At 37.5% G+C, this 21,602-nt stretch overlaps 1 protein-coding gene across 1 annotated transcript in view; it reads right to left on the bottom strand.

Moving 5' to 3' along the window:
• Positions 1-21,602, bottom strand: part of BRINP1 (BMP/retinoic acid inducible neural specific 1) — a 122,849-nt gene that overhangs the window by 37,070 nt on the left and 64,177 nt on the right. Inside the window, exons 3-4 of the mRNA XM_044661510.1 lie at positions 14,661-14,830; positions 10,432-10,537 (exon numbers count right to left, since the gene is read on the bottom strand). Of these exons, the coding sequence (XP_044517445.1) occupies positions 10,432-10,537; positions 14,661-14,830 (276 nt within the window). The remainder of the gene's footprint in view (positions 1-10,431; positions 10,538-14,660; positions 14,831-21,602) is intronic.

Here is a 21,602-nt window from a genome sequence, read left to right as displayed (position 1 = left end):
TTATCCTTATCTTTGCCTTCTCTTCCTTCAGTCTCAATTCAGGTGGCACCTCCTCTGTAAACCCTTCCCTGATTATCATAGTTAATGGTATTTCCCTCCTCAATGATTCCTAAATATTTTGACCTAATCTTTACCCTCTTCATATTATCCCTTGAATTATACTTACCTATGTATTGCCTGCAAAAGTAATGTAATCTCCTTGACAAGAGTGATTTTATTTTTATTAATCTTTTCATCCTGAGTGCTGTTTATCAAGCTAAAGTTGCTCCCATGCTCATATTCTATGTCGTATGTCCCAACATTCAACATTCTAAGGTCATTTCCAACTCTAACATTTTAGGAATCTATAGGCATAAGTATTCTCGAAGGCACTTTTTAATTCCAACCTATCAATCTATGGATCTGAATATTTCAAGTTGAAGGTCCCTTAAAAGCTTTAAAGAGGTTGTTTCAGATAAAGAAGCAGTACTTTGCCTAGTACCCTGGAGAGCAAACATTTGCCATTCATTATCCATAGAAGTTGTGCAGACTGAGAAAATTAATAGGATCAAGATGGTTTCTAGATGAGTTCATAAATGAACTTTCAGTGACCACTTAGTGGCTAAAGATGAGTCCATGGGGTTTAATGTGAGCATTTTAACAAAAGGACTCAGGATACCAGTGTATCTTGGATGTCTGGGGTGCTTACACAGTTTACTTCTCTGCCTTCCCCACTTAATTTACAGGAGAGATAAGGTTAATGTGAATGACAATGGTGACCTTCAGGGGTAAAAATATTCTGAGGCTAATAGAATTGTGGGCCATTTCCATGTTTATGAAGTTCAAAATTCCTTTATCTGATCATAATATTTTATCATTCCATCTTTTCCTTTCCCTTCTGATCCTTAATCCTCTTCTTCACCCAAATCCTCCCAAAGGCAGTTCTTTCTTAGGCTGCACTGACTAGGCTTTTCTCCCTTTCCTATCTCAACCTTTTAGTGAATTATTTCAATTCTATAGGATCTTCTACACTCAAATCCCTTGCACCCTTGGCCCATTTGTCAAGCATACCAAGCCAAATCCCAATCTTGGATTATTTCTGCCATCCATCCATCTTCTTTGCTCACATTCACTGCTACTGAACAGAGTTGGAAGAAATCAGAAAGTCATACTAACTGATTCCATTACAAATTTCTTATCTATCTTCAAGCTCCCTTACCACAGTATATCATCCCCTCATCTTGTCAGTTAAGAACATGTGAAAAAAAAAAGTCATTTGAGGAGAGAATCCTTTTTTCCCCCACCTTTTCTTCCATTTCACATCATTCAGGTATTTTCCTCCACCTTCCTACTTATTGTTACCCTGTCTTACATATAGAGATGACCCTTCTCCTTGCCAAAGCAAAACTCATAACCTATACATTCCTTTCCTGTCTCCTTCAAAAGATTATCACTTCTATCACTTTCAATCTCTTAATCTCTCCCTACATACTTACTCCTTCCCTTATATCTCCTCCCATCTTTTAAAAACAAAACAAAATAAAACCTGACAAAAGTTGACCATTCTCGATAGCTGCCATCATATAGCTCTCCTACCCTTTTCATCTAAACTTGAGAAAAGCTATATATACTAGGTCTTTTCACTTCCTCTCTTCTCACTTGCTTCTAAATTTTTTATAACATGGCTTTTGGCCTCAGCTTTCAATCCAACCTGCTCCTCTGAAGTTATCAATGATCTCTTAATTACTAAATTTAATGACCTTTTCTTAATTCTACTCCTTTTTAACTTATCTATATAGTCTTAGGCTATGTCAATTACCTTCTCCTTCTAGTAAGCTCTCTCTTCTCTTGGTGTGTGTGTGTGTGTGTGTGTGTGTGTGTGTGTGTGTGTGTGTGTGTGATTTTTCTTCCACTTGGTTCTCTCACCTTTCTGATTATTCTTTCTTATACTTTTCTGGTCTTTGATCCAGAATACCTCCTCTACCAAGTAAGAATGCTCCAAATATCTGGCCTGTTCTCTCTTCTCTTCCATACTATCTCTCCATGTGATCTCATCAGCTCCTATCAGATCAGTCATTGTCTTTGTAAATTATTTCCTTAATATCCAGCCCTAACAATAGACACATAAAGAGTTGCATAAAGGTCTCTTCACTGGCAGAGCAGTGTTTTTTTGTTTGTTTTTCCACAGTACTTCCATACATCTTCCCATAATTTTTTTAATAACTCTTATCTTCTGTCTTACTATAAATTCTGAGAAAAAAAGAGCAAGGGTTAGGCAGTTAGGGTTAAGTGACTTGCCCAGGATCACATAGCTAAGAAACACATAAGGTCAAATTTGAACCCAGGTCCTCCCGATTATTCTATCCACTGTGCAACCTAGATATCCATCTCTGAAAATTTTGACCTATCATTGGAATCTCTTTCCTTCCTTCTATGTATCAGTGGAATAATTGCATCTAGAACTGCCTATGTATATCCATGGGACTCACAGCCTTCTTGGTAAAGGAGATAAGGGATAATTTATTCTCCTACTTGGATTAATAATTCATGCTCTCTTGGTTGGGGGAACCTTATGTTTGTGTTTTTAATTTCATTCTACCTTTCCCTTAATCAGGACTAGCCAGATTCTATATCCAAAGAATCCTTTTATGATCCAGATCTTAAGAATTATAGAATGCCAAATCTGGAAGAAATCACAGGAAATAATTTAGGAAACTATAAGTGGAAGGAATCTCACAGTATGAAATGTCAAATCTAATATAACATGTTAAGAGAATCTAGAACATTTGAATGTAATACCCAAACATGACTTCAGAATGTAGTATGTTAAAACTGAAAAGACCTTAGAGATATGGAGAGATGTTAGAATTATGCAGTGGCAAAGTCATTGAACAAAGGCTTAAGTTCTCTTCTGCCACTTAATATCTGTGTGATTTAGATATGTCACTTAGCCTCTTCATGCTTCATTTTTGTAAAATATAAAATGGAAGTACTGTAAGAGCTGACTTCTCTGGTTTCTTCCATCTCTACATCTATGAGCATCTTTGGTCATTGTTGAGACAGCTAGGTGGTCTAGTGGATAGACACTAGCTATGTGAAACTGATTATTCATTTAACCTCTCAGCCTCCATTTCCTCATCTGAAAAATGGGACTAACAATATAGTACATTACCTTTCAGGGCTATTTTAAGGATCAAATGAGATAACATATGGACAGTGCTTTGCAAACCTTAAGGCACTATAAAAATGCTAGTTATTAATATCATCTAATCCAGAGATTCTTAATCTGGGTTCATGAACTCCTTTCATGGGGGTTTAAGGACTTGCATGGGAAAAGGAAAGATAAATCTTCATTTTCATTAATCTCTAACTAAAATATAGCATGTCTTACAGTTAGTTTTTTTTAAAATGATCTAAGAAGGGGTTCATAGACTTGACCAGACAGCCCAAAGGTATTGTTACCCATGACACAAAAAAAATAAAGAAAAAACACCTCAATTTAGTTCAACATCATCTTTCAGATGAATAAATAGTCAGAGTATTTTGCCTACATTCAGGCAGCTAAGGTAAGAATCTAGGTTTGCTAACTTTCAGGTCAATGCCATTCCCCCTCTAGTATGCAAGTTATTTTTATCTAATCGACTTAAATCTCCAAGCTTCCCCACCTTCCTGGGAGCTCCCTCTCTCTCCTACAGGGTAGATGCCTTATAGGGAATACAGGGCTCTTGGCTCATAAAACAAAACCAATATTTGGAGGCAGTCGGCTGGTTGGAAGCCAGCAATTGCCTTTGTCATGAAGACGCTGCTCGTATATCGAACAGGCCTCCCAGCCAGAGCCACACGAAGGTAGAAACCTGGATTCCTGTCAGTGCCTCCTGCTCCACTGCTAATCAGATGAAGGAAGCCTCAGTCACAATCTATTACCTAAAGGCCTGCAACTTATTCTTAATGAGGTCTGGCCAAAAGGCTAGAGAGGAAAGAAGGAATTTGTCAGAATTATTCAGAGCCATCTTCCATATTGAAAAGATAACATAAGGAGTAGCATTAAAGGTCATTTGCTTTATTAAGACAAGATTTTGAGGGGTTAATTCTTCCCTTTCCAGGTTCTTTGGATGTACACCTCCAACTATACAACTATATCTGAATTTATCTTTCCAAGGTCACTATTTTCATTCTATTGTTACCTTCTTGTTTACCTTCACAGTTCAGAGCTTCATCATTCTCTTGTAGCACGACAGTCAGTCAGTCAATAAACATTCATTTAGTACCTACTATATACCAGAAATGGGGTTAAGGGGTTGGTATGAAAAGGTTAAAGATGGTTCCTGATCTCAGGGAACTAGGTCTAATGGGGGAGACAACATGTATGCTACTACAAACAAGTTATATAAAGAATAAATGGGAGATAATTTGCACTAGAATCAAGGAGAATTGAGAAAGATTTCTTGTAGAAGGTGGGATTTTAACTGGGACTTGAAGAAAGCCAGTGAAGTCAGGAGATGGAAGTGAAGAGGGGGAGGATTTCAGGAATGGACAGCAGCCAGAGAAAATGGCCAGTGTCAAGAGATGAGTTTCCTGTGAGAGGAATAGCAGGGATTTTGTGTACCTCATGGTGAGTAAGATAGAAGAAGACTGGAAAGTTGGAGGGGAGGGGGCTTTGAATGCCAAAATGAGGAATTTGTAGTTGATTCTAGAAATGATAGAAAGCCACTAGACTTTACTGGGTAAGGGGGTGATATGGCCAGATGGAAGATCCCTATGACAGCTGAGTGGAGGATAAACCTCAATAGGAGACACTTGTTGTAGCAGACAGCTAAGCTAAGCCTCTGCATGACTCCCATGTCTGGAGTAAACTGCCTCTCACTGCCACTTCCAAGAATTCCTGGTTTCTTTCAAAGCACAGCTCAGTTGCTACCTCCTACACCAGGTCTTTCCTAATATTGAAATTACATTGTAGTGCTTAGTATATTTTGTGTATATCCATATTTGTGGACTTGCTGCAGCTTCTCTATCCCTTTTTAGACTGATCAGAGTTCTTGGAAGGACAGAGATTTTTTTGTCTTTACATCTGCAGTGCCAAGCACAGTGTCTTACACATAGTGAGAATTTAATAAATATTTATTGAATGAGGTAAATGAATTTACAGATAAGGAAACTGAGTTTTGGGAAAGTAATATGATCTAACAATGCTCATACATCTAACAAGTACATGAACTGGGATTGTAGCAGTTTCTCCAACTCCAGTGCTGTTTCCAGAAGAACATGAAGAGAAGAATGAGCTCACTTTTTCACATTCACTTTTATCCCCTCTATACCCAAGAGGACCAGCAACTCTCACCTCTGGACACAATATGGGAAATTAATTCAATTATGCTTTTAATCAAGCAAGTGGCCTGTGTCTAGTGAACTCCTACCACATGAGCAGTACTTCCTGGGACTGAAGTAAGATAGAAAAATGCATGCTATCTCCAACTAGGGTGACAAGAGATACACATACACAGACACAGACACAGACACACACACACACACACACACACACACACACACAAAGATAACTAACAAAAATAACAGTATAAGAAAATACTTAGCATCAGATGGGTGGAAAAAAACATGAAGAGCTGAAGATTATTAAAAGACAACATTTGTGTGGCCAACTAGGTGGTACAATGGATAGAGCACTAGGTCTAGAGTCAGGAAGATTCATCTTTTTGAGTTTAAATTCAGTCTCAGACACTAGCTATTTCCCTAGGCAAGTCACTTAACTTCTTGCCTCAGTTCCTCACCTCTAATATGAGTCGGAAAAGGATATGGGAAACCACTCTAGCATCTTTGCCAAGAAAGACTTATATAGGGCCATAATTGAAACAAACCAACAACAAAATAATATCTATATTGGCAGAAGTACTCAGAGAAGACTTCCCAGAATAGGGAAGATTTGAACTGGGACTTGAGGGATGGACTGAATTTTGTTGAGCAGGAAAGCAATGTGTGTGTGTGTGTGTGTGTGTGTGTGTGTGTGTGTGTGTGTGTGTGTGTGTGTTTAAGAAACAAAGTTTCAAGGGATAAGGAATAAATAATAAATAAAGCAATTGGGTTGAAGGAAAAGTTTCTGGTAGGAATTGGAATCCATTTTGTAGCTATAAGAGATCATGAGGATCATCTAGTCCACCTCCTTAATTTTCATAGATAAATAAACTGAGACCCACAGCAGGGAAGGAGCTATTTACCCTTATAAAGCACAGTAAATTTATGCTGTATGTATGTTGTTATTTTTGTTCAGTTGTTTCAGTCATGTGTGATTATTTGTGACCCTATTTGGGGTTTTCTTGGCAAAGATACTAGAGTGGTTCACATTTCCTTCTTCAGCTCATCTCACAGATGAGAAAACTGAGGAAGCAGGATTAAGTGACTTTCCCAGGGTTATATAGCTAGGAAGTGTCTGAGGCCAGATTTGAATTCAGGAAGATGAGTTCTCCTGACTTAAAGCCTGGCATTATATCCACTGTGCCAACTAGATGCCCATTGTATATAAATTACCTCTATGTTGTATGAGGGGATTGGGCTAGATTATATCAAAGGTCCTTTCTAACTCTTTGCAGTACATGACTGGTTCAAGGACTGTCAGTAAGTGGCAAAATCAGGACTAGAAACCAGTAACCTTGGCTCCCCCCATCTCCCATCACTGTCAGATATGCTCAGACATTTTTGACAGCCTCCCAAGATCAGAGTTTTTTGTATTAAACCATGACAAAAAACTGCAGAAATGTGTTTTAAGTTGGGAGAAAAAAGATTCACTCAGTCCTAAAGAAGAACTTTGGGCTGGGAAAGATTGTTAAATTCTGGGATGAATTATTGAGGGAGGTTGTGAAATCACTTTCTCTAGAGGTCTCTGAAAACACAATAGATCCTCATCTGACCAGATGGTTTGAGTGCAGTACTGCCTGGAGGTGGGAATATAGATTTGATGATGTCTCAAGGTCCCTTTCAGCCCTACCAATCTATACTTCTACTTTTCTCTCTGTTCTTCTGCCCTGCTTATAGTTCCCTTCTTTTCCGTTAGATCGTTTATCCTAATTTCCTTTTATTCTTGAATCATTAGAATTAAAAAGGACCTTAGAATATATGATATTAAGAGCTGAAATGAATCATAAAATACGAAATGTTAGAGAAGGAGAGAGCTGGAAAGAATTATACAAATTGTCAAATGAACCTACACAATACACAGATGAGGAAACTGAACCAGGACAGAACTTGCCTGATGCCTCACAGTTCATTAGTAGTGAAGCTAGAGAAAGAACCCAGGTTTCCTAATTCCCAAGCTAGGCTTCCCCTCCCCAAAATGTTCCAACCTCCTTTAGTTTCTAATCTTTGCCATCTGCAGATTTTTTTTCTTTTACAGAAATGAGATCTGTGTTTCATTCACAGATCTTTCCCACAACCAAGCAAAACTTTCAATCTCTCTGTGTGTGCATCAATTTCCCAAAAAGTAAGATAGAAAAGATAACATCTGCTCTCAAACTCCCTACTCAGATGGATATAGGATTCAATTACATAATGTCCATAGAGGAACTATTGGGTTCCTTGGGGAGAAATGGATAAAAATACAGAATTATCATTGGGTGATTGTTATTATTACTGCTTCGGCCACAGCTGCTCTGACGACTAACTTCCTTTTATTGCTTTAATATTCCATTTTCTCCCATCGCCGCTGTTACTTTCTTTTCTTCACCTCACTCTCTTTTCCTCTTTCTTGCCTCTCTTTCTCCATTGACTTCCATGTTGCAGATGACAATAGGGTGAATATTCATTATAGGAACTAATAGCCATTGCCACCCATCCTTGTCATCATCACCATCTTCAACAACCAAAACCATCAGAGAAACCTTAATTTTTTACTCATAGGGTCATAGATATTAGGGATACATTCAAAAACATTTTGTGAAAAACCTGTTGTATACATATCATTATCTTCAGTGCTGTAAAAGGTACAAAGATAAGCTCCTGTCCTCAAAGGGTTTATAGTCCAATAGAAGAGATAAGGAAAGTGCATAGCTATATAAAATAGGACACATTAAATGTATTAAAAAAACAAACTATAAGCAATAATTCAGGAGAAGGAGAGGTCATCACTGACTGAGAGGATTAAAAAAAAGCTTCATGGAGAGCAAGGCCTTCAAGTATTATGGATATGGCTGGATATTCAAGAGGGGATGGCAGTTGTCTCAAGAAATTGTGGCATGAGCAGAGTAAAAGAAGTAGGAAAACTTGATTTGTGATGGCAAAGAAATGAAAACTGAAGGAATGTCCATCAATTGAGATATGTCTGAACAAGTTGTAATGGAATAGAATTGTGCCATTAGAAATCACAAACAAGATGATGACACAAAATTCTGGAAAGACTTACATGAAGTGACAAAAAGGGAAATGAGCAGAATCAGGAGAGTGTTGTACACAGTACCAGCAAGAAAATACAATGATCAGCTGTGAATGACTCGACTATTATCAGCAATGCAACGATCCAGGACAACTCCAAGCGACTCATGACAAAAAAAGGCTACCTACTGCCAGACAAGGAACTAATGGAGTCTGCATATAGATTGAAGCATGCTTCCATGCTTTCTCCATGAATTTTTCTCTTGTACTACTGATATTAATGCTGATAACATATTGAACATGGAATTATATATTGCCTAATGGCACATGTACAATATATTTCATATTACCTGCCATCTCAGGTAGGAGAGAGTAGTGGGAGGGAGGGAAAGAATACGGATCACAAAATGTCAGAAAATGATTATTAAAATTGTGTCTGCATGTAATCTGGAAAAATATAATAAATAAAACAAAAAAAACTTGAGGCATAGGTTTGGGTTATGATACATATGCCAGTTAGGCAGGGCTAATAGAATGTATAAGAGATTATTAGAGTGAGAAAAAGATGGAAGGGTAGGATTGAACCAGACTATGGAGGATACTATATGCCAAGCTAATGAGTTTGGAATTTATTTGTTTTACAATAGGAAGCAATTGATAGGTCTTGGGGATGAGGGAGATATAATCAGAGCTATGTATTACTGTGGCAGCCTGCTCAGGATAGACCGGAATGAGGGATATTCAAGTCAAGAAAAGTAATCAGGAAGCTACTGTAATAGTCTAGGGAAGAGATGATACAGACTGGAGCTAGGTTGGTGGAAAATATAAGTAGAGAAGATTGAGACAATGAAAGGGATATTGCAGAGACAGAAAAGGCAGGACAGGGAATCAAAAAGGCAAAAGATAGCCACATCCCATCTATCTTTCTTATCTATCTTTTCTTTCCTATTCTTCTAAGCTCTCACTCTTCTGAGTGTTCTTCAAGGAACTAAGCCAAGGTATGACTTACTAGGGCCCAGTCTCTTTCAGAGAAACATATTTATAGATTCTTTTCCCCAGAGTCAGCTACCCTCATCCCCTTTTTTCTTTCTGTCCCCATTATTATGAAGCAATAGGGCTGAATGCTCCTTATCCACTATCTTCCCTAGCAGGAATGGGAGCACAAAGAGTTACCAAGATATCAGAACATCAAAGTCACATCAATCAATGCTCAGATCTGCTTTGCAAATCTAAGGCCAATTTTCCTCCCACTGACATTCTGAGCCATCCTTATTCTGCACTTTGGGAGAAGGTCATACCTGGCGGTTGCTTAGTCTCGTCAAACCCCAGATATAATTTGATAGAGAAAATATGCATGAGAATGATTAGTAAATAAAATGAAAAAGAAAAAAAAACAGAGAGAACCAGCATACAGAACTAAAGTTCTATAAAATACCCTATATTTCTTGGAATTCAAATAACACCTGTCAAAACACATCGAAAATCAAAAACAATAATGGAGAAAAATCCAGACGATATGTTATGAAATTTTAATATATATTAGGTCTGAGCATCTATAAATAACACCGTTTGGACATTTTCATCAAAATAATCAGATAAAGCTCACATTTCCATATTTTCTGTCAGAAAATAATTAATAACCATGAATTTCATATACTGTATATGTTAAAAAATTTTTAAATCACCTTTTCATAACTCTTACTTGATTCCACACTTTTAGTTTTCATCTTTCTCTCTCTCCTGTCTTTGTATCTTCTCTTTTTTTAAATCCTTTCTGATTTTCTCTTCCTCTTTCTTCTCCTTTCCTTTCTCCAGTCTTTTTTTCTCACCATCACCTTCCCTTTTTCTTTTTCTTGTCTCTTGCTATCTCCTCACTATCTTCCCTCTCCTCTGCTATCATCCCCTTTCTATTTTCTATTTCTCTTCTTTCCATTCTCTTTCTATTTTTCTTCTTTCCTCTTTTTTCTCTCCTTTCCCACCATCCTCTCTTCTCTAACTCAGATTCTTCATTATCCATTCTATCCCTAGCCTTTGATTTGTTTCCCTCCTTACTCTGTTTCCTACATCCCAACTTCTTACCTTGGAGGTGGAGTTTGCTCTCCGTGCTTTGTAGAAGGACAGAACTCACAGAGTCCAGATTGTCATAGCTGTTGCAGCCCAAGGGACCAGTGCGGGTTTCTGTTACCTAGTGTAGCAAACAAGAACAATATTAGAGTTTCCTCTCAAAGAACATACTCAAGATCATCCCTGAACCAAGTGACAGAGTAGGAAGGGTTAGTCTTTGTTGCCTTTTCACTCATTATCTTCTGCTCAATGCCTTGGATCCCCTATCAAGTCCTAATCTTATACTTCTTTCTCTGTCAGCTAATCCCCATCCATTTGCTATTGACAAGAACTTAAAGTTTTTTTCTTCTTGCAGGTATTGGCATTCTTGAGGTAGGGGATGTCTATGATAAATACTCTCATCTTCAAGATCCAAAAGACAGTTGAAGGCAGCTAGGTGGCTAAAGTCATGATAATAAGGCCCAGAAATGGAAGATCCTGAGTTTAAATCTGGCCTCAGACATTCCTAGTTGTGTGACCCTGGGCAAGTTACTTAACCCAGTTTGCCTAACCCTTACCACTCTTCTGGCATGGAAACAATATACAGTATTAATTCCAAGATAGAAGGTAAGAGTTTAAATTAAAAAAAAAAAAGGATCCAAAAGCTTGGAAAACTAATAGTGCAATTTCAGAGCTCATGACAAGAGGAGAGATGTTTTCAAGAAATCCTCACATCATGTCACATCTGTAGCTACCCATTTTACCAAATGGTAATATTCACTGTCCCATCTCTAGTTACTTTCCCCTTCCTTAGCTAGTCCTGCTGAAACAAACAAAGCCCCTAAATCTTTCTTTTCCTCCACCCCACAATTGAATGAACTCCTTAGGGGACAGGGGTTGTTTTTGAATTGTTTTTGTATTTGTATTCCAAGCAGTTATCAAAGCCTTGCAAATAATAAGTGCTTAATACATGTGTGATGAATGATTTGGCTGGATAGTTATCAGAAAGAACATCATACTTCTCCTTTTTCTAAACACTATACTCTCATTTCTGATCGTTATCAGTCTCTATAATGTTTTGCAATGGAAGAATTCCTTGACTGGTGATTAGGAGACCAGGAATCAAGATCACTTCCCTTTCAAGGGACGTGAAATCCAATATAAATGCTTTAATTCTGTGCATGTGGAATCTTATACATCGTTGTCTTTTGTTTGTTGTAGTCTATTATAGACCAAAAGTGGATACCAATATTATTGCTGGTGCTACCTCAATTTGTGACAATGGAAATCAGTTAGTCTTTTGGAACATGTTTTCCTTTATTGTAAAACAGGGATACTGAAAAATGTCTTTCCTGCTCCAAAGGCTGATTATAACAAATAAAAAGATAAATCACTATATGAATAAAAGTATCATTAATGAAAAAATCACATATTTTTATATACAATCTCATAGAATCTATGACATTCATATGCTTTGTGGTGGCCTACCCAGAAATGAACCCATCAAAGTCAATATTCTCTGACAGGATGTCACAGAATCATAGGCCAAGAACTTCAACGAATCTTAAATATCAACTTATCTGCTCCCCATCCCCATTTTAATGATGAGGAAACTGAGAGCTAGAGAAGTTAAGATAGCCCAATATCACACAAGGGAGTAAGTAGCAGACTAAAGATTAAAATCCATGTCCTGAGGCTCAAACTCCATATTGCTGCCACACAATGTTAATTATCAGATCAAAGACTCAAACTGGAAGAGTAAATCATTACAGGTGGAAATGACTTTAGTAGTGACTAGAGACAAGGAAAAAAAAAAAAACACCGAATATGGAAACAAAAACAAAAGTCTCTGTCCTAGGTTGCAGAGAGAAATGGATTCTCCTCTGAGACTTCAGATATGTGATTGCCCAGGAAACCCTGAAAGGAGGAAGTTTTTCCTTCCCAGATGTACCAGAGAGGAATATCAGCTGTCAGAGCTTCAATATCTCAATTCAGCATTCCACAGTGGGGATGTGCAGTGGGGGAAGCAGTGAGGAGGGAAGAAACGTGACCAGGGAGCCATTTCAGTCATGAAAAAAATGAGCTCTTTGAGAACTCTCACACAGTGAGAGCTTCATACAGATTTTGCATTTGGTAGTGAATTCCCTAACAACATGAACCTTTCCCTCCTCTGAATTTGGGTTCATAAGTCTCAGAGAAACCTCTCCTCTCCTCTTTTTTCCCCCATTCCTTTCCCTCCCCTCTTCTCCTCTCCCTTTCCCTCTCCTCTCCTTTCATTTTCTCTCTTCCTTTCCTATCCTGTCCCCTCCCCTCCCCTCTCCTCTCTTTTTCTCCCCATCCCTTATTTAGTGTATCTATAAAGTACCCACCTCTCCTCTCCTCTCCTCTCCTCTCCTCTTCTCTCCTCTTCTCTCCTCTCCTCTCCTCTCCCCTCCTCTCCTCTCTTCTATTTTCCTCTCCTCCTCCTTCCCTATCTTCTCTCTCCTTTTTCTCCCCTTCTCTTACGTAGTATATACTTAAGGCATCCATAGGCTACAAAGGAAGAATAATATTTGAAGTGAGAAGAGCTTTGTTTTCTTATTCTTTATATGAATTTGGGTATGCCACTCACCCTCTATGAACTTTGGTTCATCTTTAAGAACAGTGAGAAGGACTCAATCTCTAAAGTTCCTTTCAGGTCTAAATTCTAGGAATAATCTAAGAACTCTCTTCTACCCACACATTCATTTAACCTTTGTGAATCTGGGGGATTTGTCTTTTCCACTTGCCTGAATTAATCTTTTACCCTGGCCTCTACTTCCTTGAANCCTCTCCTCTTCTCTCCTCTCCTCTCCTCTCCTCTCCTCTCCCCTCCTCTCCTCTCTTCTATTTTCCTCTCCTCCTCCTTCCCTATCTTCTCTCTCCTTTTTCTCCCCTTCTCTTACGTAGTATATACTTAAGGCATCCATAGGCTACAAAGGAAGAATAATATTTGAAGTGAGAAGAGCTTTGTTTTCTTATTCTTTATATGAATTTGGGTATGCCACTCACCCTCTATGAACTTTGGTTCATCTTTAAGAACAGTGAGAAGGACTCAATCTCTAAAGTTCCTTTCAGGTCTAAATTCTAGGAATAATCTAAGAACTCTCTTCTACCCACACATTCATTTAACCTTTGTGAATCTGGGGGATTTGTCTTTTCCACTTGCCTGAATTAATCTTTTACCCTGGCCTCTACTTCCTTGAAATAGCTTTAGAAAACCTCTGCCCTTTACATGACCGTAAATCATTTAATGAAAAAGCACTAATATGTCTGTAGAAAAAGTCAAAGGGCAACATGCATGTAAAGTGTGTAAGACAAGTTTGTGTGGATACTTAGATATATAAATCTATATATACATGTATGTATATGTGTATATATATAGAGAGAGAGTACATTTGCCTATGTGAGAAACTTCACATAAACACAAATCTACATTCAATGAGCAACATATTCTTTGTGTGACAGAAGAGTTCTTTGACTGACAAAAATATTAACCATATATGGTTCACTTCAACAAGGACTTCTCTTTATTCAGAAATGCATTTTACAACAGAAACATATGTCCTACTAAGAGCAAGACTCTAATGATAGCTAATGGCTTTGATAGGTTATAAAAGTTCTATGTTTGAGTCCTGACTTAATATTTCATAGATCTATAATTATGGGAAAGTATTTTCACATCTTTTGGGCTCAGTTTTAAAGCAAACCTAATATTCCTTGTACCAACTACATTACCTACATGACTTGCTAAATAGGAAGCTTTTCAAGTAGCTCTTTTGGTTATCATTACCTATCCCACTTTCATAGTAATCCATTATCCTAACCAGGTCTTGACCAACTTGAGTTAATCCCAAGTGGCTCCATTTTATCCCTCTTTGAGTATTAGAATGTGAGCCCAATGACCTAGATTCTAGTCCTGACTATGTTACAAATTTGCTATTTACTAACAAGCTCTATCTGAAGTCCTTTTCTATGTTATGACATTCTCTGTTAAATGGTTTGTGTTTCTAGCTAAGTTGGTTGTAGCTCTAACCTAATAGGTTTTATGTTCTAAAATTCTATGCTCTAAATTCCCTTCCAGCTCTTGTATTCTTTGTTCTAAGGTCCTTTCTAGGCCTAATGTCCAATAGGCTCTTTTATAACAATCTCCCCATCCAGTCTATGATACTTTGGAAGATCTGTCCACCACTGCATTCTATGTCTATTCCCCACTCCCTCTCTCTGCGAGATGTTCCAAACCATACCTTGATTGCTCCGGTGGAGATCTGGATCTCATGGAGTCTCCTCATTGTGCCATCGCGGTCAACAAAGTAAGAGGATGCAAGCTGGTGCAGAGCCTCCACGCTTTGTGTAGCATTCCCTGACTTCCTGTCAAGTCGGCTTTTGTCCATGTACATGGTCAAGGCCTCCTCGCCTGTGGAGAGAAAAAAATCAGAGGAATTACATGATGTAGAAGGCTCCCTAATGCAAGGATATGTTCAGTCACTTTCATCTATGCAACTAGTTTCACATAAAAGGCCACTCAATAACCAGTGAATTTTCTTTCATGTGTTTCTCTATTTTTTTTCCATGAAACTCAAGAGCAGAATTCAAGAGCTATGACCCAAGGTATTTTTCAAAGAAAACTTCAGACCAGTGAGCTGGTGACTGTTGGCTAATCACTAAGCCTTTTGTAATTACAATATTCTGAGTCAAATGAGTCTGAGTCAAATGAGGATGGAGAAGTAGAGAAATAATAGGTTTTAGAGTTATATGAGTTGAATTTGAATCAACGTCCTATTCTCTGTATGTGGTGTTAGCTAAACCATTGATTCTCTCTGGGACTCAGTTTCTTTTTTTATAAAGTAAGTGATTTTGGATTGAATGGATTCTGAGATTCATTCCAATTATTTTTGTCTAAAGATTTCTTTGTTGCTTAGATCAAAGACCTGCCAATATAGTCCGAGGCTGAGCCCACTATTTCCCACTGGCTCCAACACTAAGCAGGTTGCCTGGCACATAGTGGGGGCTTAATAAATGTTGGTGACTGACTGATTTGAAAATTTGCTCTATTCCTAGTCTAGTCTATTCCTAGAATAACCCTCAAGGCAGAAAACTCCTTGCCCAGCCATTTAGGGTTAATTAGCCAGTCCCCAGGGAAGATTTTGTAATATACCTCTAAGGTAGCAATTAGGCAACTACAGATTCACTATTTAAAATGAAGCATGTTCTGAAAATAGTTTACAGATTCTGTCATACTAACTAGCCTACTGTTAGGGAGGCATGTACACTTTTTTGGAGTCATGACTAAAAGAAGAGCCTCATGGAGGTGGCTCTAATTAAGTCAGCATTCTGCCCTTTCCCAAGTAGCTTGGCTAGTCTGTCCCCTGATGCACCCTTTATACCCGTGGGTAGAATCACACTAGAATATTTCTGTTCCCCAGCTCTCTATGGAAGGTGGCATAATCTGACTCATCTGGAGAAGAGGAAATAGGGCTTATGCTTGATCAATAGATTACAAAGACCACTGAATTTGGAAACAATGGATCAAAATTTGGATTCCAGATTGAATGCTTGCTACCTGTGGATATTGGTGAAGTTATGTATCTTTGTCTCTCTTTCAGGACCTAGTCTGGGGCCATCTACATAGCATATAGTCTGTAAATCCTTGACATTTACTAGCTTGGGAGTCAATAAAAATTTACCAAGCACCTACTAACTACCAGGGATTTTGTCAATCACTGGAGATTAAAAAAAATTAAAAAAACAATAGATAGGCTCAACCCTCAAGGAGCTCACTGAATTAAAGAGTACATCATGAGGAATAAGACTGAAAATATAGGAGAAGGCTAGTTTATGAAGAGCTTTGAAGGTCAAGCAGAGGATTGTGTATGTAATGCTAGAAAGGATAGTAAGACAAAAGAGTTTTATGAAATAGGAAAGTTTCTTGAATATGCTCAGTTCTGCACTATAAAAAAGTTTGGTGGCTGAATGGAGGATGAATTAGAGTGGGAAAAGTCTTCAGGCAGACAAGCACACTATCAGGCTATTGCATTAGTCTAGGTGTAATGTGATAAGAACCTCCATTAGAGTGGTCGAAGTGTCAGAGGAGGCAATGGGGCATATTTGAAAGATATTGCAAAGGTCAAATCAAAAGACTTTGGCAATGATTTAGACTTGTTGGTAGGGGGTACATAGGGAAGAGTTGAGCTTGATACCTGAGATGTGAGTCTGAGAGACCTTGAGAATAGTGTTGCCCTCTGAAGCAATAAGAGAAATGGGGAGGAGGTATGAGTAGAAAAATTATCAGTTCAGTTTTGGACATGTTGAGTTTATAAGATGTCTACTGTACGTACATTTTGATATGTTTGAAAGGCAGCTGGAGGTGTGAGATTAGAGGTTAACAAAGATGTTAGGGCAAGAAATATTTGAGGATCATCAGAACAGAGATGATAGTTAAATCGATGGGAACTGATGAGATGACTAAGCAAAATAATACAGAGGGAAAAGAAAAGATGGCCAAAAAAAGAAAAGAAAAGATAGCCTAAGGTAGAACTCTATGGAACACCTATGGTTAGAGAGAGGGATATGGAAAAGAATCTAGTAAAGAAGATGGAGAAAAAGGGATTAAACAGAAAGGAGGAGAACCAGGAAAGAGTGGTGGCCTGAAATTTCAAAGAGAAAAGTGTACTAAAGAGAAAGTAAACACCAGTGCCAGAGGCTACAGAGAGGTTGAGGAGAATGAGGATTGAGGAAAGAACAGTGTTTTTGGCAATTAAGAAATCATTTGGTAACTTTGAAAAAGGAAGTTTTATTAAAATAATAAAGCTGGATGATACTATTAGCTGATTTTGAACAAGTCAGTTAACCTAAGCCTCAGTTTCCCAATGAGAAAATTGAGGATAAAACTTTTAGGACTTAGGTTATAGAGTTTCAGTGAGGCTCAAGTTAAGTAATATTTGATGTGCTATGTAAATACCAACTGTTATTATTATTGTTATGGAAGGTAGATAGGATATTAAAGGTAACCTGTGGTGACACTCTAATTTTAAAATAGTGATTATCAGACCTTGCCCTTTATACATTACATGGTGGTTGTGAGGAAAACTCTATCAAGCAATATTGACATTGGAATTTTTATTATTATAACTAATTACTAGAAATTCAGAATTGGGGAAAGGGAGTTAAGAGGCTCATGGAAAAGGTAAGGGAGGAGGGAAAGCTGGCAGGGAACCAGGGTTCCCCCTGGACTGAGAACCGGTAGAAGTTGAGCTTAGATCAGGAGGGGTTAATAGGCTTCTTGCTGCATTATTAAGACTTAATTTCCTGTTTATTAAGATGATGTTCTGTTCAAAGTTGCCTTCCCTTTTGGGTATTCCTACAAATTACCTCTCTGCTTCACAGATTTCCTTCCTGAGCTTCTGTGTCCTCCAAGTGACTTTGTACTAAGCTCCCCCCACCTCCTCCACTTCCCAACAAGGGTGTGACTGGCTCTGATGAGGGCTGTGGGCAAAAAAGAGGCACTGGCTGGAGGGGAGTCTGACTGCTTCACACCCTGATTAACTGAGCCATTCGTTGCCTGCAGGTGTGGGTAAGGGATGACAGGGCAGCCTGCATCTCTCTGTCTTCCCCCACATTGGCTTCCTCTTTTCTCCTCTGTTAGGGTAAGGTCTGATGGAAATGGGGATGCTAAAGAAGGCTCACATGTAGCAGCTCTCCTGAGCTCCTAGGGTGCTCTGTTCTCCAGTAAGGGTCTTCAGAGGGGTTAGGAAAATCACAGCCACTATGAGACAATGAATGTGAAACGGCAGGGAGATACATACAGCAAGCTTTGAGAAAAAGAAAGCTCAGTGGGTTCTCATTCCACATCTACTCCCTTCCACAGGATGACCTTGAATGTCACCCTTCTTTGCTGACCCCCAAAGGCCTCATCAATAAAAGTGAGTTTGCCTAGATGATCTATACTATATGAACCTTTTTATTTTCTGAGAGTCTATGTTCTAAGATTTCACCTCATGGAGCTCTCTATGACACAGTTGTCCCGAGAAAAGAGCTATGTTCATTTTAAACAATATGGAAACAGAAGATATTGTTTTGTTGCTCAGCCAATCAATCCATCAGCAACCTATTAAGCACCTACTATGTGCCAGGCACAGGAAATCCAAATACAAAAAATGAAATAATCCTTTTACACAAGGAGTTTACATTTTTCATGGAGGAGATAATACCTACAAACAAAAATATATTTAAAATATAGAATATATAAGTTCAAGGTGTCCTAAAGTCTTAATATAATTTTATGGTTTAATAACTTGAGAAGTATGAATGCTATAGCCTTACAAAAGAATAATTGAGAGATTAATTAAATTTTAAAGACATTAAAATTCAATATAATCAATGGGCTGTACTATACATCATTCTAAGTTAGCTTTCAAAAATTGTAAAAATTTTCATCAGGTGCTTCTCAGAGCTGAAAGGATTATATTTCAATTACTGTTCTTAAGATCACCCAGAAAAGGTAGTTTTCGTACCACAAGACAATTTGGATGGAACCTCATAAGGAAAAAAAAAAACAAACTAATGGAGATAGATCAGCTTATTGAGGTGTCTAAGGAAGATGGCTACCCCTAGCAATCCACTAGTCTGAAAAAATGTCATTCAGAAATTGTTGGATATGCAATGCATAATAACAAAATGACCAATCTCATTAAAATTAAAATTAAAAATGCATTATTTAAAACTAAATAAATAAAAAAGAAATTTAAGTAATTAAACTTTCAAACAATATTTCGTATCATTCATAACAGCTATACTTCCGAAGATATTAAAGCTTAAAATGTACTAAGACTTTTAGGATAACATATATCTGTGTACATACGTATATGTGTGCATGTGTATGTATATAATATGCACACAGAGAATAAATACAAAATAAATAGTTATTTTATTAATATAAATCTGATCTTTTCTTGATGAAGTCCAAATAGAAATAGCTCTGGGAAAAAATTGCTACCTTGATATTTATCATTATTACTACTACTACTATTATTATTAATATTAGGTTGTCACTTTTGAGGTTCAGCTGTAATAGTCTATTAATTTCCAATCAATATGAGTGCTCTCATTTTAGTACCAGTTCTCTCCTATGGGACTCTACATGTCTGACACATAAATTATCTAAAATTCAAGAGTCAAAATTTCAAATAACCCCCAGGGAAATGTAAACATGTATGGTGGCTATATGCTGATTGCATTATGTTACCAAAAATCCTTTGTGCAGAAATGATGCATAAGATACCATCAAGGACACATATGTCACCCCCAGAGAGACAACTTAGTCACATTGTAGCAATGAGGGATCATAGGTGGAAAATCCAGTTGTGGTACTGCTATCCATGAATATTGAAAGAGTCAGAAGGAAGTTTTCAGAATTTTGTCTAGATCTCCAAATAATTAATGAAAAGGTTAAAAATGTGTCTAATCCCTGCATTTTATAAATAAGAAGACTGAGGCCTACTGAGGTAAAGTGTCATCTTCCAAGATCATATCAATTATTATCTGCAAGACAGATAGATAGATAGATAGATAGATAGATAGATAGATAGATAGATAGATAGATATAAATAGATANATAGATAGATAGATAGATAGATAGATAGATAGATAGATAGATAGATATAAATAGATAAATAGATAGAAATTTGGGTCAATGCTAAGGATATGGACATAAATTGCATAGAATAAGATAGTTCAGATGAGTTCCACTGTGAGGAAACATGTGACAAAAAGAGGGAGAGAAGGGAAAGGCAATACGCATTTATAGAGCACCTACTATGTGTCAGCCACTATGCTAAGTGTTTTTTTTTTAATAACTATTATCTCATTTGATCCTTACCACAACTTGTGAGAAAGGTGCTGTTGTTATCTCTATGTTATAGTTGAGAAAATTAAGGCAAAAAGATTAAGTGATATAACCAGGGTCACATATCCAGTAAGTATCTGAGGCTGGATTTGAACTCAGTTCTTCCTGATTCAAGGTCTACCATGCTATCTTACTGCACTACTACTTGCTTCAATCAATTCATAGACACAATGAAACATACCTGCCCTCTTCTCTTCCTTCTTCTTTACAACTCACAGCCCCTATTGTTTCCTTCTTCCCTTTTCTCTGTCCTTTTGGGGTCATACCATTCAAATCTCAATCTATAGCCCTATGATCCTCCACCACTTTTTACCATGGGTTGCCTGCACTTAAGCCACATTGTCCAATACTGGCTCTCATCTTGAAGCTTTGCATATTTTAAAATGTTGTGCTGTAAGAACAGGAGCAGAACAAGGCCCTGTGAATAATTCACTACTTTGCCTCTCTGAAATTAAAAATATATTTCACTGCAAAAGGTCTTCATTATTTGGAATTTCTAGGGACGCAGGAGGAAAACAGCTTCCAATAGGAAAATTCAATTTGCCTACTGACATTGTAAGTTTTTGATGATGAGCTGAAGCAAATTTGAGGTGGGAGGAATGCATCATTCCCAGAGAAACTGTGCCTCCTACATATTTACTTCTGTTCTTGGGGGTAATGATAGCTCTCATTTTTTTATTGTTTTACAGTTTTCAAAGAGCTTTCCCCACAACAGTATTGTGAAATTTGTTCCATCTATTATCACCCATTTTAAAAATAAAGAAACTGAGGTTGAGAGACAAAACCAAACTTTAAGTACTCTAGTACAGTATCCATGAACCATAATAAAACTTTCCATCCTCAGCCACAAGATAAAGTAAGGCAGAACAGTGTCTTGGAAAGAACAATGGATTTGAAGTCAGAATACTTGGTCTTGAGGTCTAGTTCTTCTATTAACTCAGCTCATGACCTTATACATGCCAATTAACCTTTCTAAACCTCATTTACCTTATCTATATAATGGTCATATTACTCTCTGTATGGCATACCTCAACAGTAAAATTCAAATCTCAATTTTAACATATAAAATAAGAGGAATTTGGACTTAGATAATTCTTATATCCTCCCAACTTTGAAAAAAATCTCATGATTTTGTAATCATGAAGACTCCTAAAATGGACAAGAAACTTGAGTTTTAATTTTGGGTCTCCTACTAAATCATTGTGTAATGATGGATGTCATTTTCCCTCTCTGGGTTTCTGTTTTCTCATCTCATCATTCAGTTTGTCATTGGTCTAGGTCAGTG

Source organism: Gracilinanus agilis, chromosome 2 (genome assembly GCF_016433145.1).
Source record: "Gracilinanus agilis isolate LMUSP501 chromosome 2, AgileGrace, whole genome shotgun sequence".
In the NCBI taxonomy this organism is placed as follows: Eukaryota; Metazoa; Chordata; class Mammalia; order Didelphimorphia; family Didelphidae; genus Gracilinanus; species Gracilinanus agilis.
The sequence above is the reverse complement of the archived record's forward strand: the minus strand, read 5'-3'. Positions and strand labels throughout refer to the sequence as shown.